The 24,166-nt window shown below is 39.9% G+C and overlaps 1 protein-coding gene and 1 pseudogene across 3 annotated transcripts in view; both read left to right on the forward strand.

Annotated features, from left to right (window-relative positions):
• Nucleotides 1–6,881: 6,881 nt before the first annotated feature.
• Nucleotides 6,882–24,166, forward strand: part of AMN1 (antagonist of mitotic exit network 1 homolog) — a 39,518-nt gene continuing 22,233 nt past the window's right edge. For 2 of the 3 annotated variants that reach the window (XM_037020300.2, XM_037020302.2), the window contains exons 1-2: nucleotides 6,882–7,021; nucleotides 23,151–23,283. In XM_037020300.2, the coding sequence (XP_036876195.2) occupies nucleotides 6,984–7,021; nucleotides 23,151–23,283 (171 nt within the window). In that variant the 5' untranslated portion in view covers nucleotides 6,882–6,983. Of the gene's footprint in view, nucleotides 7,022–7,123; nucleotides 7,488–23,150; nucleotides 23,284–24,166 lie in introns of those variants that run through there. The other variant, XM_037020301.2, reaches the window with a different exon arrangement.
• Nucleotides 7,494–23,144, forward strand: LOC140846602 (cytochrome c oxidase subunit 5B, mitochondrial pseudogene; annotated as a pseudogene).

The following is a 24,166-nucleotide window of genomic DNA, read 5'->3' on the forward strand; positions in this document are numbered from 1 at the left end:
ATGTCCCTTTACCGACCCAAAGACCATAGCTCCTTGCTATGGATGGCTGCGCTCTTGCTGCCCTTTCAGGACTAGGAGAGATAAGGGCTTCCTGCCATTGCTTGTCTTCGGGTATTGAACCACCCTTACCCCTACTTTCCTGTAACTCTGCCCTCACCTTTATAAACAGCCTCTTTATCAATTTCCCCTTGCTTATCTTTTTTGAACTTGCCCAGCTATTTCCTGCTTGGATCCTGAGTCATATATTGTATGCCTCAAACTCCTGAGAATTTGAAAGACACGGGTCTATAGCCTAGAAACAAATTAAATCAAGGGTCCAGCTAATGGGAAATTTTCACAATGCACAAGAATTCATGAGCATGGCACTACTGTTTCCAATTTGGAATAAGACATAATATGATATATGAAAAGAAATTAAAAACAGCACCCGTTATTTTCACATTGGCACACATTAAAGACACTCTTCCTTGGAAATAACCTGCACATGGTAAGACAATAAAGTAGATGCTCATTTGGCTTATCTTTTTCCTGTTTGTCTTTAGCTCCCTTCAGTTACACCTAAAGATCAGGTTTAAAAAATGTATTGGACAAGGCACTGGAAACCTAAGTTCCAGTCCTATCTTTGCCATTTGTCTGCTGAGAAATTAACTTTTCTGAAGCATAGTTTCCCAAACTATGTAAATCACAATGCTGAAATACATTATTGCTAAAATACACATTAGCTCTAAATCTCTGATAACTGTATTTTATAATTATGAACAACTATCAAGAGTTTTTGTTTTAAAGGTGTAGGAGCTCCAAAGAAAGGTGGTCTGAAGAGTATAAGAGAAGTTTATGTACCAAAGTGAGAAGGGACAGGGAATTTATCCTGGGCATTTGCTAAGGGGTCCAAGCAGGGTGACTTCTCTTCTACGGACCAGTCTCGGAGCCAGGGCAGAAATTTTGTGTTGAGTCGGGCAAGCACTCAGTAGCTGGCCTAGGCCTTCTGCTGCTGAGAGAGCTGAGCACAGGAGCTTAGTTAAATTTCAGTTCACAGATAAATTTCAGTTCCATCGTGGGCCTGGTGCAAACACTAACGTACCCAACTGAAATGACTTGCTGTTAGTAATAGATGATGACGATGAACAGATGATGTAGGTGTTACACTGAACTGAAAATTAATATTAGAAAGGCAATTGCTTTTTTGAATCCAAATATAACCATTATGGCATAAGAGTAAAGAACCTAACTCATAGCCTGATCTTGTATTTTGAGATATGACATATAAAGATGATTTGAACAATTTATTACCATCTTCTTGTGTGCACATGTCCTTATTACTGATCCATGATTCACTCTATATCTGCAAACACACGATATACTTAACCATTTTTCATACATACATTTATTTTATATTTTAAATACACATACACACAGAATAGTAACATGATATAAGGAAAGTAATATTACTTATTATTCTTATATAGCCTACCCAGAGAACAAACTATAATAAAGTTTTCCTTATATAGCATCTAGGGTAGAAAATGGAGGAGGTTCTGAGCTAGAGGAAACAGTGAAGTGGGCACAAAAAGCAGAGATGAGAAAGGGAAAGACATCTTGCCCTTAACTAGTCCTGTCCACAAATCACTTACCATGAAGACTTCCATTCCTAATACCCCACATTCCAAGATAAACCATGAATAACAGGAACCTCCTAAAACAGGAAATCCTAAGAGCTTTGCCTCCCAAGATTAGCCACAGAAACAAGAACATCCTGTTTACCTTACCAAAAGGCAGGAACATCTTGTTCTTATCCAATCTGAATTGTCAACTGCCATATCTGAGCTATAAATATCTGCAGCAGCCTCCAAACTATAAATCCCTCCCGTTCTATTTGATGAACCACTACTTCTCAGTCTGGTTCCCTTGAACTGCTAGTAAGAATGTTGCCCTGTGCTCACATTTGTCTCTGAATTTCACCTAGATAGAGTTTCTGAATAGTCAATAGTTGGAACTGATTTTCTTGGGAGGTCCTGAGGTTGGAGGCCTCACAGGCCAGCTTCACAGGCGGATCATCTGTGTGGCTGCTGCCCCTGGTTGAATGTTCCCCTATCACCATCTTGAAATTCCTAACTTTTTAAAAAGGGGCTCTGCAAATAATATTGCTGGTCCTGGATGCACCATAAACCTCTCTCCTGATACCCAAATAGAGTAGAAAGAGCATATTCTTTAGAGTCTGACAGACTTTTTTGAGAAAACGGTCACCTTCATCTATAAAATAGCATACCTCAGACTGGTTTGATGATTCCATGAGATTGTGTTATATCCATGTTTGATGCCTAGAGGTTCTTAAGTTAACAGCTCTGAATTGTCCCATTTTTCCTTCTTTGAAGTAGGGCTGTATCCTTACACAAGCTACTTCTCTTCTTGGCATGAGTCTAAATAGAAGCAGCAATCCATTTGAGCAAGTATTTATTGAGAGTTGGGCTTCTTATGTGTTCCTGTGCGCAGTTCCCATTCAGTCCTCCCATTACAATCAAGCTGCCTCCTCCACCACCACCCTTGTGACCCTAAGAGGCCGCCTGGTCGCTAAATCCCCTTCAGGTGTTCTTCCTTGACCTCTCTGCAGCATTTGACAGATTTGATCATGTTCATCTTCGGTAGCACCGCGTTTCTCTGTCGTCGGTGACTCCGTCCAGCGTCCATCGCTGCCCACTGCTGTTCTAGGCTCTCTCTCCAAGGACTTGCTGCTGCTGTCCCTCTGCACAACCCGGTGGGTGAGTTCATCTAGTCCCCTGCCTTTACTTTTCGTCTACATGCTGGCAACTCCTGCTATGAATAGATAACCGTTGGGGTGTTTTGGGCAACAAAAAAGAGAATTCAACTCCACTGGTTTTATCAACAAGAAAGGGAATTAAGTGAATTATGTAACAGAAAGTAGTGTTGAAACACATTTCGAGGCCCAAGATGAAGCCACTCCTGCCTTGGTGCCACGTCAGCAAACCAAAACTTAGATAACTTTCAGGTTCTTATAAATGCTGGCTTGACCAGAAGCATAGTATGTCTGGCCAGCCAATCCCCAACTGCCACGAATCTGTAATGATCTCCTTGTTCTCTGATAACAGAACCTCAGCCAATCAACTTAAGCCAAACGGTGTTTCCTTACTCCTGATTGAGCTGCCCGCCTTATGAGGAAATCCGCAGCTCTGTAAAACGTGCTCTCTCTCTGCCCGGTCATCCCTCCGGAAGACTGCTCTGCCCCGCTGCTGTGCGCTCCCCCGGCCCATGGGCTGTTTTCCCTTGAGGACAGGGTATCAGACTCATTGCAAAATTGTTTTATTTTTGTCTTTTGATGGTAGAGAGGAGGGGTGATGTTCAGGCATGGTTCAAACAGTCCCCTGGCTATTCTCCTGTGAGTCTCTTACTCTGCCCTCCTCTGTTTGACTTCATTCCACACGATGATGCTGAGAAGAGAGAGTGCCATGGATTGAGGAAGCTTCTTTCCCAGAAATCTCCAGCAAACCTTTTCTTGCTTTCTATTTATCCCAAACTGGTCACACCCCCACATGCCCATTCTTGAACCCCATCCTGTGGCTGAGGGGATATTACGAATTGATTGGCTTAGGCAGGCTAATCACTCAATCTATGATTAGTAACCACTGAGTAGTCTTGATCTAGAACCACCTCCTAAGATAAGGTAACTCCCTATACTACATGGCTAACACAAAATAAAGGAGGAATGAAATAAGTATGTCAAGGCAATCACAACATGCGTCAGATCTATCTTATTCAGTGCCCCGGCCGGCGGGGAGTTCCACAAGGGCTCCAGGGGAAGTTAACCTGGATGAGAGACAAACCAGACACAAAGAAGGAGACCAAGTCGAAAGTCTGATCAAGGTCTCAAGGTTTATTCTTACAAGGTAGATTATATAGGAGCTAGGAGGGGGAAACAGCTCCAGCTGAAGTGGCAAGGGTTATCTAGGTTGCTAGGATACCTAACTGAAGAATGTTCTCTGGAAAAGATCATGGGTGGGGGATTACTGAGAAAAGACAGAATGTTTTACTAAGGAGGAGATGTTATCACGGCAGCTGCTTAATCTCTATCCCAGCAGTCTAATCGCAAACTGGGTCAATTGATCTTTCCTAAACGGGGCAGGCTTGAGAAACTAGAGACCTAGGCGAAAAGGGCGAGACCATTGTTTCTATGGCCTATGGCTCCCGACAATTCAGTGGAAACACATTCAAAAAAGGCACTCAAGCCTCCACCTGTGCCCTTTACATTTACCCCTTAACAGCTAGAGTTCTTGCTTTTCATTCTTGATACAGTTAGACCAAGTTATCTGAGAGGCTTGTTTGTAGATTCTGCAGGCCCTAAAATCTGCAGGAAGTCATTGTAAAAAGAGTTCTAAGAACTATGACATGAGGGCTTACACACCTTTGACCTTTCAAACAATTGGGTAGAAATAACTAGGACTTTGTTATTTTTACTTTGTTATGTAATCCGTTCTTTTCTTTAAAGAAAAACAGCTGTGACAACTTCTTTTGACTATCTAGAAGAATGAAGACAGTTAAAGCTGAGCACCTCATAATACTGGAGCAGTGACCTGAATTTTCCTAGTCTTGAAAAATCAGGTAAGCAATGGAAAGCCCTAGATGGACAAAACTCAACAAATAAAGGGGACCAGTAACTCCTACCCATATCTGCTCTGTCAAGTTTTTCATGATCTTCCAAGGTCTAATTGGCTACCAGAGCAGAGGGTTCTTCCAAAAAATTACTGTATTCGTATGTAAATGCACATATTATCACTGCTATTCAATCTAGTCTTTAAAAGCAAACCAGCATAATTTCCAAATCTGTAGTCCTAAACCTATATTTTCCATAGACACTTCAAAATCCACGTCAAAAATTTAAGCCTTTCCCCTGCATGTCCTGTCCTTCCTTAAAACACACCTCTGACACTGCCCAAAGTTCTCCAAAGCCTAAATTGTTTAACATAGCACAGGTCATCAAGCCCCATTTTAGCTTTCTAGGTCAGGACAGGGCAAACCACCAACCAGTCAAATGCAGTCCACTGCCTGTTTCTGTAGTCCGCAGTGTAAGATTTGTGTAGTCTCTTAAATGCTTAAAAAAAAAAAAAAATCAAGTTCATGACTGAAAACTGTATGCAATTCAAACTTTAGTGACCATAACATTTTTTTATTGAAACACAGCCCCACCTATTTATATTGTCTGTCTATAGCTGCTTTTGAGATACAAGTTGAGTATCTGTGACCAGGATGGTATAGCCTCCAAACCTAAAATACTTACTATCTGGCCCTTTATAGAAAAGGTTTGCTCTACACTCATCTGTAGCCACCCTAAACTATTTGCTTCTCTAACAGACTCCACTTCTCTGCCTGCTCGCTGCCCCCCAGGGGTGCTCCCATAGAACTAACTCCATTTTAGCATAGAAGAGCTATTCTCATTGTCCCTTTACTTGTCGGGTGGACGTGTTCACCAGTGAATCCTCAGCAACCAACATGATCCAAGCCCTTCTTCAGGGTTTGATAAATGTGTATTGATTGAAGGAGAACTCTGACATGAACAAGACCGGGTTCCAACTTTCAAGAGCTTACAAAAGCAAGATAGACATACACACAACAAATGGATCTATGAAGAGTGAAAAGGCATAAAAAGTAGCAAGTATTGAGATATGTAGAAAAAAAATGGAGACCAGTCCAACCCCACATTCGTTAAGTCCTGACAAAATGCCTTGTGACCCAACCCACCGGCTCTGTAAGGCTCCAATGTCTTGTTTTTCACGACAACCCATTGTTTTAACAAGTTTTATAGCCCCCACCTCCTAGGTTTAGAGACCTCTGGGTCAGATAATCAACGGACCAAGACACAAACAAGTTGTGACACGCGCATAAGAAAAACTTGGCATCCGAAAGTTGCTTTTTCCTCATTACAATACTAAATTTCCCACCCCTGGGTCGAGATTTTGTTAATGATACATGAGTTGAGGGTGCAACATACATGTATGTATGTAATTCAACTGCACACGTGCTAATTGAAACCCTCCCTACTCATGCTAGGTGACCTAACAACTAATGAATAAACATTTTCACTCCCCGTAATGGGAGCTACCCCGATTCTCCTCGGGGCGACCCTCTCCTGAGCAGCCCACCGTGGTCTACCAAGGTGGTGTTTCCTCGCTTCTCTAATGACGTGCCCTGCTTGCTTGCACACTCCGTAAGTCTGGGTGTTAAATTCCTTTGACACGTGAGGAAAAGTCCAGAGCACCCCGCTCTGGTGTCCGCCAGGGGCGGTATCCCGCAGCGCAGGTGCGAGGGTTCCACCCGGGGAAAAGTGCCCCTTAGACGCCTTTCCGACTTCAACACAGCCCCCTCCTCCCACGATGAAATTCTCACTGCGCTTTTTTGTCGGCACGCAGTGTCCTCATCTGTAAAATAAGGCCAAGTAATTCTGACTTCACAGGCTTAAATGAATACGGTTGATTACTGCGAGCACACAGGTCAGTGCACGCTCCGCAGAAAGGGCCCGGGAGACGGCGGTCCCTCCCGGGACTCTCAAACGCTCCGTGAGACGTTCAGTCCGCATCCGAGGGCGTCTCCGGTGTGCATGGTAAACGCCTGGCCCGGCATCAAGAGTGCCCTGAGGGCAGCAGGCTGGGCCGCGCGCGGGGCAGGGCCTCCGGGAGACGCTCTGGGCCGGAGCCGGGGAGCGGGAAGAACTACAACTCCCAGCCGCGGCGGCCGAGCTCAGGGCTCCGCTGCCATTTGCCGTCCCCGCCCCTTCCGCGCAGCCGTGAGGCTCCACCTCAAGAGGGCGTGCGTCCTTCCGTCTATTATCCTGAGCGTAGCCACGCCCCGGTCACCGCGAGGCCCCCGTGACGTCACGAGGCCGTAGGCGTCGCGCGCGGGGTGGGAGTTGACGGTCGGCCTCTGGCGGGTACCCGGCGGCCCCAGGGCCGCGGCAGAGGCTCCCGAAGGCGGCCGCGATGCCCGGCTCGCCGCGGGTCAGCCAGCTCCTGGATCTGTGAGTGCACCCGGTCCCCGCCTCCCCTCGCCCCGCCCCCGCCAGCGCCCGCCCCTCGCCGCCTCCGGGCCCCGGCGGAGGCCCGCTGTCGATTCTGTTCCCGGCCTCCCGATTTCCGCCTCCGCGTCGGGGACGGTTGTGCCCGACGGGCGGCTGGGCAGCCTCGCCCCTCCGTCCTCCGGGGGTCCCAGCCCTCAGCCTGGCGGCTCGGCGCCGCGCCGGTTCTGGCGTTGGCCTGTTTCTGGCGGCGCTGAGACCTTGGTAGCAGAAAACAAAACCCAAGGTGGGGCCGTGCGAAGCCCGCGGCCGAGTCCCACCCGGGCTCCGTCACCGGGGTCGATCCGATTCTCCGAGGCAGCCGGATCCCTGATGGCGGTTCCTGGGTTCAGCCCCAGCTCTGCCATCCGCCAGCTGAGCGACCACGGGAGAGTTACTGCACCTCTCTGCCGCGTTCTTGATCTATAAAGTCAGTGTGACCGCATCTGTCTCGTGGAGGTGCAGTGAGGAATAAAATTAACATGTAAAGTCCTTAGGATGCCTGGCTTCGAAAGAAATTTCAGGGAGCTTTACTTGATGTAAATAATTCAACGTTATTGAAGCCAGGGGATTGGTTGGAAGTGACTGTCTTACATTATTTTAGAAAGATTTTATATCTTATTATGAGAAGCATTTGCATGATATAACCTGTTAGGTTTCACTATGTACGTGAAATAAACCAGACTTAAGTTTTGCTTATGTGGCCTAACTGGCTTGGTCTGCTTGGGGGATTTTCAAGCCTGGTCTCCATTTTATTTTATTTTTAAAATATCCCCCTTTTGTTCATTCTCTCAGGAGGCTCAAAGTGTGAAACAATATACTGTTATTCTCACTAATCATTGTTGATATTATTAACTTTAAAAATAAAAGTTATTTTCCCAGCAAAAATGGCTTTATTCTGGAATTGCAGAGAATTGCAATTCAGGACTTGCAAGCTACAGCAAAACCTTAGGGCAAGTCCAACAAACAGGACAGCAATGTTATTTTATGAAGAAGAAAGGTTAGTTGGAAGGGGTTGCTTTGAATGAAACGAGTTTTGGAGAAAGGTGTTGAGAGTTCAGGCTGATGTGGTTTCCCACTGGCTGAACTGCAGGGGTGGTCCATTTCCTGTAGGAGGTGCAAAGTACATTCTTCCCTGTTGGGATCTGTAATTGAGGATTCCTTCCTGTTTAGGATTCCTCTGTTGGGATCTATAATTGACAGTCCTTGACAGTCCCGTAGAGCTGCCGCTTGTGGCTTTCCAACTCCACTTCAGGGGGGTTTCCCTTTGCTAATTTTCACAAGTAGGCCTTGGGCTAGATGGTCATGTAGTTGCTCTTCCATGACAACAGTTGCGTAGTCATTGTAGACGTTGGGCAGTAGGACCGTTGAGTTCGTTGAGCTGTCTAGTCCTCATGGACATCATTTTATGAGTGAGTGGCTGCCCAAAGGCATTTAAAACTCTTGAAAAGATATGACGACTATGAGGAAAATAATAAGGGTTGAAAAATTCTTGAGAGCAGAGATTCCCAGAGGCTAAGATTTAACCAACTCACTCAGTCAATAGAAGGAGCATTGCCTATTTGATGAAAGATTGGCATCTGTTTTTTAAGATCTTTTAAATTTCGGGTAACAATTCCTGATTTATTAACGTTGAAACAACTTTTTTTTTTTTTTTTTTTGCCAGTTTCAGCATGTGCATTTTCTTGTCAGGCAGTTAGGGTGTCTTAGGCTAATGTAACACTGGCTAGTTTATAGATTTTTACTGTAATGGTTGAAATTCTGCAGGTTTCTCCTAAGGCAGTTTCAATGCAGTCTATTGTTGGCATCTTTTCTAATATATGGAGCACATTGTCTTCTTTTGGAAGTGAGTCACCGAAAGCTTTTTGGATCTGACAGAAAATACGCCTTTCAGTATTGCATTAGTGCCTTATGGTACTGAATCATGTCATGATTATTTAAGATAAACATGAGGCTGTCTCATTTCAAGAGGCAGTGCTACAGGTGAGCTTCCAGTCTAAGTTAGGCCTCTAAGTGGTATGAGCAATCAGGCCTTTCACAACAGGTATTTTTATGAAAACAAAAGAAAAACAAAGATTTGTAGTTGGAGCAAAGTATAAACTCAGTTTCTGAGTCTGGAGAGAGTTAAGGAAATTTCAAGATTTGAGCTCAAAGCATCTTTAGGTAATGGAGTGAGAATTGCAGTTTTAACGTGATGTATCTTCCAGATTTGCAGTTTGAATGTCACTGATGATGTCATCATTCGTTTGGTGAACTCTGGGTAGCCGGTACAGAAGAAAGCATGAAAGTTGTGATGATCTGTAGCGTTAATTTCTCTGAAGTTCATATCAAATTGTTCAGCTTCGGCTTGTAGAGCTTGGGAAAAAGGGCAGTTTTATTTCTTACTCTCTAATCACAAGGGTGGGAGAAAACTGGAAATGTTAGTTTGGAGGGTCAGAACCAGATATTGGAGGAAATTAGAAGAATTCACAGTATTCAGTCCGATTTACAGAGAGATAACTGCCAGGAACGTCCAGCAATCCCTGAGACGTTGGATGAAAGATTACTCCACACTTTACTGCAAGAGAGGAGAAGGCGAGGGGGTCAACCCTCAGAGCGAAGACCCTTTTCCTCAGCTTGCTCTCAGATTTATTTTGTGCATACTAACCTTTACATCTTGATTAAAATACCACAGGTGCAGATCACAAGAGTGCAGAAAGCCACAGGATACAATCAGTCTTAAATCTTTCATACATTCAAAGACTTCATGTGTTGATTATTATCAAGGACACAAAGCAGAGCTCTGCGTATGCTACAGTGCTTGGTTAAACTAGAACTATACTATACAAAAGCAACATTTGTGAAAAACACCCTCAGGCTCATGGGAAGCACTGGAGCAGGCGACTCTCAGGCATTCCAATGATAAAATCTTTACGCAGACCTGGCATTCCAGGGATCCACCCGCCTCCAGTAGTCCCATGATGCCCTCTGGAAATCTCTATCTGTGTCTTAGCAAGCCACGCATTGTAAATAGCCCCATCATCAACATTTCCATTCCCCACAGGTAACAAAACCTCAAAGCCAATGAACCGGACTGGAATCTGATAACTGGTACACTATAGTTTTCTATTGAAACAATTTTTCTCTCTATAATCACCCCATTTTTACCAAAGATGACCACAATAAGACTAACTTGTTTGTAAAATATGCCTAGTCTCATTAAACTCAGCTTATTATTTATATAGGTGTAACAAGAATAGTGATTGTATGCATATTTTCAAATGTGATATTCCAGTGAAAGTCTTGGTAATCCAAGGGACTTTATTTGCTCCAAAAGCCAACCTTAGTTCTTCAAAACTGTCTAGTAATAAGAAACGTGATTCAATCCTTAAAAGCCTCTTGAGGCTAAGAAGCCCAGCCAAGGGCTTTTCTAAGGGCATGTCCTATTATAACAAGAACAGATTTTTAGTGAATTTATGCAAATACCTATGCTGCCATGAAAATAAGAATACTCAATAAGAATTTTTTAATTCTGAAGGGATCAGACAGGGAGGAAAAAAATGTTTAATTTTTGCTTATAAAGTTTAAATTTGGAAAGCAAACATTAAAGAACCAAGAATATTTCAAACAAAATCATAAAAATGAAAATTGTTTCCATTTGTTCATTTATGAATCAGTGTAGTCCTATGTAATCAATTCTTGTTTCCTTGCTCTTGGGTTAACAGTTTTATGAGTTAATCAGTTTCTCCATTAGTGTTCTAGAAATTCTTACCCAGTTAAAAGATCAGATCTTAAAGTTATCAAAAACCTGTATTCTAGAGTGCTTGTCAGTGTCTTTTTAATGAACCTCCATGAAGACAGAGCATTTTGGCCTATAGTTGATTGTAAGTCAGAGAGGAATTTAGAGTAAAATACTGGCTGTGAATGACAAAAGACTTATAAAAATATCCATAGTTAAGGATCTGATAAGAGTTCACTATAAAAAAGATGTAATTGATAGGTAAACTTGGTTACTTCTGTGGTATACAAAATTTAGGACTGATACTGTCTCAGAACATATCAGAGTTCTAGGAATTTCATGCAATTTCTGGAATACATATTAATAACCTAACCATATAAATAAATATATATAAATTCATATATCTTAAGAAGGTTAAGCATCATCTTTACTAGATGATATCTCCCATGCAATTTAACACATTTTAAAAAATCTATTCACTTTATTATCTCCCTTTTTATAAGGAGAGGAAAGAAAGTCTTTTGGGATCTTCAGGACCCTCTGGAAAATACCAAAGTTAGTTCAAGGTCAAAAAAACTTCATTTAGAATTTGGGGAAGTTTGTCAAAAGGGTTAAAACACTTGCCCAAATAGGATCACAGGTCATTGTGACATTATACTTAAGTTATTTATTCAACTAAAGTGACAGAGGATTTCAAAAGCAAATATAGAAAGTTAAACAGTTGTAAAAAATAACTTAGCTCTTTTAATATTGAAAAGACTCAGTTTTCCTAAGTAATAAAAAATCTAATAAAGACAATGTGAAACAGGGTATTATCTTGATTAGACACAGAATCCTTTGTTTTCTAGACAGATTACACAAAAGGTAAAGAAAAACCTTTATAACCTTTTATTAAGAGCAGATCAATAATCCAAGAAACCCCTCAACAGAGAAAATTAAACTATAATTTTATATTAATGTATCATTAAGCTCATTTTTTAAAATGCTTCTAAATCCATTTAATTTTAGCTAAACTTTGACCCTACAACATGGAATTTCTTCACAAGCCTGTAACTTTCTATAGATTTTTAATTTTTGTCATACTCGTTTTTGTTATTCTGAAATAATAACCAGTCACTTTACTTCAGGACAAAATTATTCTTTTTTCTTATCAAAAACACATCCTATATTTCTTGCATACTTTTCACATTAAAAAAAATCCCATTATCTTCTCATACTTTATATACGGTTGTTTTCTTTCACTCTTGTTTCCAGGAGATTTAACATTTTTATTAAAGATTTTAACCATTAGTAATCTTTATTTTCCAGTGAAAATTATGAAGCAGGCAATTGTGAACTTCCTGGCATGTATACATAATTATAAAAACTTACATTTCTTAGAGATGTGCTTTTTCATAGTACTTTTTTTAATATGGCAAAAAACATGTTTGCTGATACATCCAATTATATTTTGTCTTTTTGTAAAAATTAAGCCAAAAGTAGATAAACTAAGGTTTAGCAATGAATATTTCAGTGTATTATCTTATTTGGAAATGATCTCCATATTTAATGAATATCCATCATATAATTTAACTTAGTATAAACTTTCATCTTATATATACTTAATTTACTTATTTTTAATAATTATGTTTGGATTAAACATTAAATAGCTAACCATCTTAAGTTATTTTTCTTGCTGACCAGGTTTGTAACGTAAAGATAGTATGAGTTGATTGGACCAATAAACCCAGGTAGAAAATGTGTTTGCATTATATTTAATTTCGACAACTATGAAGACATGCCTGCTTTTATTAAGCCAACACATTTAAATGACTTCTGTAGCTTTTATTTATTGATTATTCCAGATCATATGAACTTGAAAAGCATTTGTGTTAGTTTCTGTATTTTGAGTGTTAAGAATATTTAATTTATATAATTACTTATTTTTTAAGCCAGTTAAATAGGCCTCTTTTTGAAATATCACATATTCGTAGCTTATGTACATATATGCATATATATACAAACAGTCACAACAGAGATCTTAAGGCTTTCATTTGAAAATACCAAGTCATGTGCCAGGTACAGTAATAGGAAACTCAAAATAATAGCTGTATCCAAATTATGTTTTTGGCAGATGGAATAAGTTAAGGTTATCTGCTCAGAGGGCTTAAGCTTTTCATCAAAAATTTATTTGTGCTATAAGAGTAAGAATTGTAAGAGTTCTTTTAGAGAAGCCATTTGTGGAGTCATTTTTGTCTTTTAGAAGAGTTTGTGTACCAGTCAAAGAATGCAGGTATTGTCTCCAAGAAGTTTGGGATCCTCTCTTTTTAACGGTGCCCTTGAGATGGGATTTCTTATCTAAGTTAAAGATTCCCCCAAGTGGTCACTGCAATTCAGTTATCCTTTTTGTAAAGTTTAGCCATTTTTCCAAAAAAGTCATAAGGTCCTGCTCTGAATTTTCGACCAAGTGACACCCATCTTTGTCTTAGACTCCCTAAGACAGCTTAACTATTAGAGTGCTGGTTTTCAGCAGGTGTCCCCAAACACAAAGAATCGCATTTCCCCCCTTTTGAACAGAATAGGGTGACTTACTGAAATGATTCAACAAAGGTCCCTCATTGAAATCGGAGAGCTCAGCGTAAAGGGACTGGAGCTTGGATCTGAGATACTTACCATGGAATCCGTGGTCCATAAGAAAGCAGTGAGAGCAGTGGGCTGCCTGGGTACGGGCACCTGTTTCCTTACCTGCCACGGGGCTCATCAGGCGTCACCTTTGGATCCTTTTTCTAACACCGGAAGCTGTCAAAAGAAAATCCAGAGAGGTTTATTTGATATGAATATATCATTTAGCAAAAAAATAAACTGTTAGTGAACAAAGGGACTTCAAATCAAAAGTGGTTAGACACTCAGAGGCATGTCATTGCAGGATGGTTTATAAAGTGGGAATGAGAAATTTTTTAACCTTTAGAATTACTGGTTTTTACAGTGGAGTTTTGGGATAGCAGAGGATTACTTAAAAGTGATTCGATCATACCATTTAGGAAGACAATTTAAGTATTGTTTATAATTATCAGAGGCATTTATAAGAAGTAACCTTAGTTTTTCTTATATTCATGAAATAAGCTAGATTAAGTTTCACTTACATGGCCTAATTGGTTTTTGTCTGCTTGAGGGATTTTCAAGCCTGATATCTATTTTACTTTATTTTAACACTAGAAAATAATAAATACCACTAAGAGTTGTTATTATTAATATCATTAATTAATATGCCATAATTAATTTCACACCAGAAACTGCTGGATATTGCAGTTAACGATAGCAATCCCTTCTCTCTAGGAGCTTCCTATTAATAATGCATTAAAAATATTGCCATGTAAAAAATTAAGGCTGAGGAGAAAAATCACCTTAATCTATTACATGCTTTCTTAAAACATTGGGATATGACATTTACATTAAACCTCATAAACTTATGGTCCTTAGTCCACAGTCACATTTTTGTAAAAGGGAAATCTGTTGATTCTCCTTTCTGTACACTCAGACTTGTGTAGAGTCCTGAGAAAAGTATTTTAATTTAGTTCTTTGCATAAATTTTGCCCCTGACACAAATGAGATTTTCTTTGGTCAGTAAAGAGAGTTAGAGTGATGGTCAAGTGTGCAAGTTGAGAAGACAGACCACCTCAGTTCAATTAACACCCCTAACATTTACTAATTACACAATCTTGAGCAAATGATGCAACCTGTCTGGGTTTTGGTTTTCTCATCTGTAAATGCAGGATGATAGTAATATTACCTGTCTTACTGAATTGTTGTAAAGATTAAACATCAATACATGTAAAGCCCATAGAATAGTGCTTGGCAAATAGTAGGTGTTCGGTGTTCATTTATGTTAGTTATTAATATTCTATCATACCTCCCATGGAAGCAGTGTAACAAAGGATGTGTTACCTAAGGCCTGGCGTTTTTGCTAAGGCCTAGCTTAATTCTTATCTTTTTTTTTTTCCTATCTCCATCCTGGTGGCTCCCTAAGTGTTCCACACAAATGATCCTCTGAACTTCTATGGCCAGAATCAAGTCTTTTGTCTCTTTGTATCCACAGTTCCTTATTTGTAGGTGTTGTCCATGTATTTAAAGAGCACACATGGCACCTGAAGCACTATGTTAGTGACTGTGGGTAATAACTAGCATAAAGGAGGACTAGTAACTAGCATAATAGTCCTATGGGACTAGCACAAGACAGGTATGTAAGTAGCTATGACATGGTATAATAGCAGCACAAAAGAGGGATTAACAAGGTGTTTTGAAATTTTCTGATGAGGAAAAGAAACATAAAAGACTAAGGGAAGGCTTTGTAAAGTAGGTTGTATTTGAAGAAGAGTAACATTTTATAGTTGCAAGTGGAGACAGTGCATCCAAGAAGTAGAATAATAAGAGCAAAGGCTTGGCCGGAAGTTACAGATATGTGAGAAGACCAGAAAAGCAGTGTTTCAGTTTGGCTGGTGAATACCATATGAATAGTGGGATAGTAAGACATAAAGCCAGACAAATAGGCTGACCCTTGGTGACCACAATGAAATAAATATATTTAATTCTGTAACAGTGGGAAGGTATAAAAGATTTTGGAACTGGGCTGGGAACAGAGGGAGATCTGAATTAGGAAGAAGTTGGGAAAAAGGAAACTTGCGAAATCTTGAGAAGAAGTAAGGAGAGCCCCAAATAGACATCTGTGAAGATGTTCATTGCAGAATTCATTCTGGTGACAAATAATTGGAATGCCCATCATCTGGGAGAGGTGCCATGGAGTATTATGCAGCTATTAGAAAAGTAAAGAGTGGATGTATATATATTCACATGGATGGAATTTAAAAACTGCTTAGGGTTTTTTGTTTTGTGTGGGTGTGATGACTTCAAGGTTACTTGCTGGAGTTGAAGCGCTGGCCGCACAGGCCCTGAAGACCTGCACTCCCAGTGGAGTCACTGCAGTGCGCTCCATGGTGTCCAGGCAGTTCCAAACTGACAAAGAGCAGGTGACTGGGCTGGAGAGGGAAGCCATGATGGCTGCACAGAAGGGACTGGACCCATACAATACGCTAGCCCCAAAGGCAGCTTCAGGCACCAGTTCTGGCTGCACAAAGGTGAGACCCAGCAGTGCCCCAGCTGTGGAACCCATTACAAGCTGGTGCCCCACCGCCTGGCCCACTGAGCCTTTGCACCAGCTTACTCAAAATGTACTATAAAGTTTCTTCTTTCCAATAAAAACTAGCTATTGCATTGGCTCCTTAAAAAACAAACAAACAAAATACAAAAAAACCAATATTGCTTGGTTAAAAAAAGAGGAAACAGAATAATACATTAAGAAAAGTTATCCAGAATTTGGAAGTAAAGCAAAAAGGTGACCATATGATCCTCATTGTCATACTAGGGTGTTGTTCCTCATGTAAGGGTCCATATTTCCCTTGAGAATCATATTTTCTAACACTTCTGGGACAAGGTATGGTCAGACTGGCAGTTGGCCAACAAACTACTGGGTTGTAACAATGTAAGGAGTTTGATGCAGAATAGCAGTCGACTGTTTTACTTAATATACTGTTTAGTCCAGAGGAGGGGACTTCTCCATGAAGGAAACTGCTAGGTCTACATCCTTATGCAAGTGCCTTATCTCCTCACTAACCAGCACTTGGACCAGCGTTGCCTTGAGAATCCTTTGGATGGAGGATATGGTGAAGAGTTTTGAATAGAGGGACCGAGGAAAGAGAAAAATAAAAAATTACTCTAAAGTTTTCAACTTCATTGGCTGGGAGAATGGTGATTTCATTTGATAATTACGGAGGAGTGTCTTATGAGGAAAATCAATCAGAATGTCCAGTAGAAGTAGCAAACAAGGCAGTTAGAAATGCACATTTTAACATGAAAGAGAGATCAAGAATTGGGACTAAGATTAGGAGTAAACTACTTATAGATGATAAATGAAGCCATGGTTAAGTTTAAGAGAAAGGATAGAGAAGAAAACAAGGCCAAGGACCAAATTTTATCCAACGTTAAATTAGGAGCAGGCCATTTTGCCAAAAGTCATTTCTTAATTCTTAATTAGACTGATTCACTATATAACTGATTGACTACAAATTAGTAAGTTGTTTCTTTCAACTATAAAGTTTAGAGCCATTCATACTGGATGAATATGAATTGCCCCCAAACATACCTTCATTTTTTTTATAGCTTTTGAAGATTTTATTAAACTTTAGATGAACATTTTTCATTTTTTGTGAAAACAGACCACCTGTGTCAACTCTTGGGATTGAGAACTAAAATCACTTATGTCACTGTAACTTTTTGCTCCTGGGAATTTTTGCAATTTATTAAAATGAACATTTGATTACTAGAACAAACATTTCTGGTTGTGAGAGCAGACATTATTTTTATCAGGATCAACTGTTCATCACAGCTTGTTGTGAGACCCCGTGTCCATCAGTCTTAAACGGTTATGTCACAGATTTTGCCTAACCCTAACCCGTTCCCCATCTTGGAGGAAGAGAACCCTCATAAATTACTTGGATTACATCCCCAAATCCCGAGTCTACTCTGCCCTAGTTTTCCCCTATTGAACCACTACCAAAACTGTTAATCCCTTGCTGTGGTAAATTTAATAAATTTGCTTTGTTTGATCAACGGGCTTTTGGACAATAGTTTTTGTGAGCCATTTTTAATAGTTCTCGTTGCAGCATTTTACAAAAATTTAATTTGTTTCTGTCCCAGCTGCCTGATGTTGCTGCTGGAGGGAACTAGAGCAGAAAGAGGAAACCATTCAGTGTAGGGAATACACAGCAGAACCTCTACAGCTGAGCTCAGAGAAGAGGATACTTAAGGGCCAAGATGAGAAAGACTGGGAGGAAGATGGTGTGGGGAGAAGAAAAGTGGTATTATGAAAAAACATTTAAAATATAGCTGAAATCTGCATAAAGAAAAATGAGTGGCTGTCAGTGAGGAATTTGATTTTACCTTCTTACAAGCTACTACATTTTTTAGCCTAGTCTCGTTTCAGACACTGGTAGAAGACCACAGGCTCTTAGGTCAGAGACACAAAGGACTTTATTATTTATTATATAACAAGCAGCATGAACATTAGTTCCTTTACATTCACTTCCCCCTAACCTGCAGGACACACAGCAGGAACACCAAAGGGCCCAGATGGATGCCCACATAAGCAGTGAGTTGTTATAAGGGAGAAACACTGAATTTGGGGACTCTGCCATTTTATAGCAAGCAGTAAGTAATGCCTTTGTCTTGGAGACATTACTTTATCCCAGTGTTCTTCATTGTAAACACAACCCTGAGAATGGCTCAATAAAGAATTATCAGGGTTGTGTATTCTTGTCATTCCCAGCAAGACCAGCAGGACCATGAAAAACTCTAGAGGACTGCCTTCACCAACATTCCACCCTTGGTTCTACCACTTTGGCTTCTGACAAATTACCACATGAGTATGACACTCCTTCAGCCTCAATGATTAATTTATTCCAAGAGGCTAAGAAAAAATGTATTTAATTTCTGTCATACAGCATTTAAACAAGGTTATTACTAGTGCTCTAAGCAGCAGGACGAGGCCAACCTGCACTGCTGACCTCAACTATGCATACATTCTGGTAATGGGAGTACCAGAATGAAAGGAAAATGGAGCAGAGCAAGTTATTTTAAAGAAAAAATCAGCTAAAAGCCAGATTTAATGAGGAACATTAATCTATACATCAGTGGATTAAAACTCAATGAATTAAAATTAACTCAATGAATTTAGAGAATTATAAACATAACCAAACATACAGAAACAGTAAAAATACTTAAGTAAAAGACTAAAAGAAAATCTTTAAAGCAGCAAGAGAAAAATTACTCTTGTATAAAGGAACCCCAATAAAATTAACAATGGACTTCTCACCAGAAACAGAGACAGTAGGAGGACATGTCAAAGCACTGAAAGAAAAACTCAAGAATCCTAGCAAAACCCAAGTTAAAAATAGGAAAAGGTTCTGAAAAGATAGTTGTATAAAGATACACAAATGGCCACCAAGCACATGCAAGGTGCTCAACATTACTAGCCATTAGTGAAATCAAAACCATAATGAGATACTACTTGACAGTCTCAAGGACAAGTATAATCCAAGACAGATTATGTCACTTGCTGACAAGGTGTTGAGAAATTGGAACCTTCATATACTGCTAGTGGGTATATAAAATGCAACCACTTTGGAATACAATGTGGCAGTTCCTCTAGGGTTATACGTAGATTTGCCATATGACCCAACAGTTATGTGACCCAGCAATTGGGTCCCCAACAGAAATGAAAACATATGTCCCAAGAATTATACACAAATGTTTATAGCAGCATTACCCTTAATAGCTAAAAGGTGGAAACAACTCAAATGTCCATAAACTGATGTATGAGTAAACAAAATATGGTACATCCGTACAATGGAATAAAAGTAATTAAGTACCCATACATGTTACCATATGGATGAACTTGAATACATTATGCTAAGTGAAAGAAGCCAGTAACAAAAGACCACATATTATGTGATTCCATTTATATGAATGTACAGCATAGGCTAATCTAGGGAGAGTAGATAGGTGGTTCCCTAAGCTGTGGGAGATAGGAAGGATTGGCAGGGGACTGCAAATGGGTGTTAAGATTTCTTTTTAGAATAATGAGAATGTTCTGAAATTAGTGTTGGATGCACAACTCTGGATACACTAAAAACCACTAATGTTATATCGATTATGTCTTAATAAAGCAGTTACCAAAAATAATTGGGTTTAGTGAAGCTTTTCACTTTTAGAATAAGTGATAGGAATTTCTGTTGATGGAGTATCTGATTTCAATACCATAACAGAGTAGAAGAGAATGAGAACAAGGAGAATCCATACTTGTTACCCCTCTCATCCCTTATAGTCAATGTCAGTATGAGTTACTTAAAATGTATGAACACCTAAATGATACACAGTTGTAGAAAATGGGAGTGTTAGCCATGGAGATGTACCACCCAGATCACCCTTCAGGGAAGTACTGGCTGCCCACCTGTGGGGAGAGGGGTTGGCAGATAGCTTCCATTACTCAGCTTTTTCAGAATCTGTCTCTGCTGCAAGTCACCTAGCTTGAGGTCACACCCTTCCCTGAGCAGCCTATATCCAGTGGCAAGAATTATGAAGTCCCAGCCAAAAGCAGAATTCCTGTTGAAAAACTGGTATGTCATGCCTTTATTATGCAGTTGTATGGTTTGAATTTAACTGTGAATATGTTGCAGAGTCTAAGAGATGAATAAATGACATTATGTTTTGGAATTTGTCATTATGGTATGTGCTGTGGTCTGAATGTTCTTGTACCCCCCAAATTCATATTTTGAAATCCTAAACCCTAAAAGTGATGGTATTAGTAGGTAGGGCCTTTGGGGGTGTTCAGATCATGAGAGTGAAGCCCTCATGAATAGGATTAATGCCTTTATAAAAGAGGGTCCAGAGAAATGCCTAGCCCCTTCCACCATGTGAGGACAAACAGAGAAGGACCAGCCGCGAACCTGGAAGAGGGCCCTTACCCAGCTGCTGGCACCCTGATACCAGACTCCCATCATCCAGAGCTGTGAGAAATTTCTGATGCTTATAAGTACCCAATCTGTGGTATTTTGTAACTGTAGACCATCCGGATAAACACAGAGTCCTTAAGCAGAGGAAAACTCAACCTTCACTACAAGGATACCTTCAGGAACAGAGGCCTGTTGTACTACTTGTACAAGAGAGGAGCTAACAGGGTCAAAACTTACAAAGCAGGTTAAGGACAAAAACAGCATGAAAGAGACTCAACAGAGAATAGGAGAATTTCCACTTTTAGGAACTACAGATAATAGAACAATTTGAAGGTCTTTTAAAACAAATGTATTGGAAATGTTAAAAGACTAACAAGTTATCCTTAAGGGACAAATACAAATAAAATAATGGATTTTTTAAAAATTAGAAGCCCTAGGAAATAAAAGTGTAGTCATTTAAATAATAATTAAATCCCCTTGCTTGTTTCATAATGGATAACACACTGGACTACCTCCTGTCTAAAATAAGACCTGTTGGTCCCCATCCCTGATACTTACAGTTAGCTGAGTCTGGACCCTGGGGGCACTGTTGAGGTCACTATGCAGGTTGGCATTATCCTGCCAATTGGGTTACTATTCATAGTAACCTTAATTAAATGCTTTAAGAGATGGATAGATTCGGTTTCAGCTTCTGTTGTTCAAATTAATTAAAGTAACTGACAGAGCAGCCGGCTTATATTAGAGTTTAGCCAGGAACATATTGGAGTGGATGTTGGGAGAGGCGATCTGCCATGAACCATGAATATAAGGCCTAAATTACTCTTTACCTAGACCATTTCTCAAGGTTGCATTTGCAGCAAGTACTGTCTTCTTCCAAGAAAAGAGGTTTCCTTCAGTTTGCTATAAAAGTTGTGAATCCCTGAAGCTCAGTGTTCCTGTCCTGTTATACAACCCGCTGTGTAGACAATCACCCATCTGATTACACCACAGGACTTAGAGGGCATGGGGGACGAAGCTCCGCCTGCTCCTCTAGTCGTGAGTGACAGAGTCCTTTTGCTTTGACCCATGAATCTCACGTCTTCTGCCCGCTCCCATGAAATGGCAAAAGGCTAACTTCTAAGCTTGTATGTAGGCTAAACTCTCAGACGTGGCACGGGTTTTGGCAATTGGAAAAAATCATTTCCAGGTGGTTTTTAAGTCAAAAAGTGAAAGTATAGGAGAATATCTTCATGAGCTTAGGACAGTAAAAGAGTTCAGAAAGGGGATACCCAAAAAAATTCCTGCCATAAAAAAAACACAGATATATTGGACTGCATTGGAATTTACCTCTCTTCAGCACAAAACGTGATTAAGAGAATGAAAAGGCAGTCCACAGAATGGGAGGATATATTTGCAACATATATAACCACTAGAAGGCTCACGTCTAGAATATAAGAGGAACCCCTACAAATCACTAAGTAAAACAGTCAACCCAAAAGAAAACTGGGCAAGATACTTGAGTAGGTACTCCGCAAGAGACTATCCACATGGACAATAAAGAAATGACAATATGCTCAGTTAATCAATAATCAGGGGTTGTAATAAAGTCACATTGATTTCTATTATATACTCAATAAATTGGCTAAAATTAAAAAGACTGACAGTGTCAAGTATTAGCAAGGATATGGATTCCATTAATGCTCAGTGACTGATGGTAGGATTGTCAGTCACTACAACTGCTCTGGAAAACTATTTGGCATTAAGCTAAACATTAGCATTCCCCATGAGCCATCAGTTCCCCTCCTAGATGTACACACAACTGAAACACAAGCACAGGGGCACCAAAAGACATGTCTGGGAGTATTCATATTAATATTATTTGTAATAGCAAAAAATTATAAGCCACCCAACTATACATCAGCAGTTGTTAACTAAATTACTTGAACAATAGAATATTGTGCAGCAGTGAAAATGGGTATAAATGAACTGAAAATGAAAATGAGTTCAACTATAGCTATCTGAAACAATGCAGATGAATCTCAAAAACATTAACAAAAGAAGCCAAAGCAATATTAAAACCAGACTAAATTCTGAAGTGAAAAACATTAATATGGATAGAGAAAGGCATTACTTAATGATAAAAAAATATTCCACAAGAGGATGTAATGGTCATGAATTTGCAACACCATAGAAAGACTGTCAAAATTACAAGGACAACTGACAAATTCAGTCATGGTAGGAAACAGAACATTACATTTTATAAATACAAAAGCAATACTATATATGTTATTTATGGATATATACTTTTTAGCATTAAAATATAAAATCATGGACAGAAACTATTTTAAAACTTCATGGTAGTATTTGCCTCTGCAAAGGGATATAAAGACAATAAACCTGAGTAGGTGTACGAAGGAGGCTTTAATTTTATCTGAAATATTTTATGTCTTAAGAAAGGTACCTGACACGATATGATAAAACAGTAAGTTCCAAAATTCTAGTTTTTGTGCACCTGGGTTTTAGATCATCCTATTTTTCTGTATTTTTAAAAATATTCATCATAAAACAGCAATGCCTATAAAGTAGCAAAAACTAGTAGAAATGAAAGAATTGAAATCTCAGTGCTAACTGTGTCTTAGGGATTAGAAAGACTGACCTAGAAGAAAATGCAGAGGAAGAATATCTCGTCCATAACTGAGCAAAGACCAGGCTTTTGAATCCTCCCAAGCTTAAGTCGTAAATATTAATATAAAATGTACCCTGTTGCTGAAAGGACTACTAACGAACAGCATGAAACCTTAGGAATCGGTATTGGCACAGTGTCATTTATATTGTGTTTGTGTTTGTATTTCAGATGCCTTTGGTGCTTCATGAAGAATATTTCCAGATACATCGCTGACATTAAACCTTTACCTCCCAACATAAAAGACAGACTAATTAAAATAATGAGCGTGCAAGGCCAGATAACAGATGCAAATATAAGTGAGGTAAGAGTATGTACAACTGTAAAACAAGCATATTATATTTTACTGTTTAGATATGGTTTCAGATTTTGGAGCAATGATATGTATTAGGCTTTGTAATAATTTTAAAATAAAATGAAGCATTGGGGTTCTTTTTCCTCCAGGAAGCCAACATGTTCATGTGTTAATAGTTCCCTAAAAAGATTTCTGCCACTAGCCTTTTAGTCACTTCCCCTGTCTTCACATACCACACCCTTGAGCTCCATGTTTTCAAAAAATTTTCAACTTTGTGATCAATTATAAACCAGTAAAGCTAGAAAAAATAAAAATGTAGAGTGAATAAACAAATGGCAAAAAAAGGCCCACAGTAAGAAATATGTTACACTGTGACTCTATACACAAACCACACTTATGTGTAATAATACTATGTACAATACACTTGGATGTTCTCTATTTTTTTATGCCTTACTTCATTTTTAAAATGTTGGTCACGGCCCACTAAGATTTTAGCCATCCGTGGATATAAATCAGCAGTTAAAAAATCACTCTCTGAACTGCCCTCGTTCTTCTGGCCATGTCGCCCCTGCTAACGTAATTTCACACCCCTTCCCTGCAACAAAGCTGCGTGCCTATTCCGTAAGGCGGAATCAGGGCCTCCAACCTGAATTACAACCCTAGCTTTGCCACTGACACGCGCTTCATTTCTCATGACTGTAGAATGGGTTTGCAGCCACTGTCACTGTCTGCAGAGACTCCGATCTTTTACAGAGACTCCAGTTCTAACTCCTGCTTGCTGGCGGTACCGCCCATTCTGCCCGAAGCCTGTGATCTAAAGGGAGTGGACTCCGTTGCCAGCGCTGCCGCTGTGACTATCCCAGGGGCTTCACACTGTCATTGTGCTCCACTG

The sequence above is a fragment of the Manis javanica genome, chromosome 15 (assembly GCF_040802235.1).
Source record: "Manis javanica isolate MJ-LG chromosome 15, MJ_LKY, whole genome shotgun sequence".
NCBI lineage: Eukaryota > Metazoa > Chordata > Mammalia > Pholidota > Manidae > Manis > Manis javanica.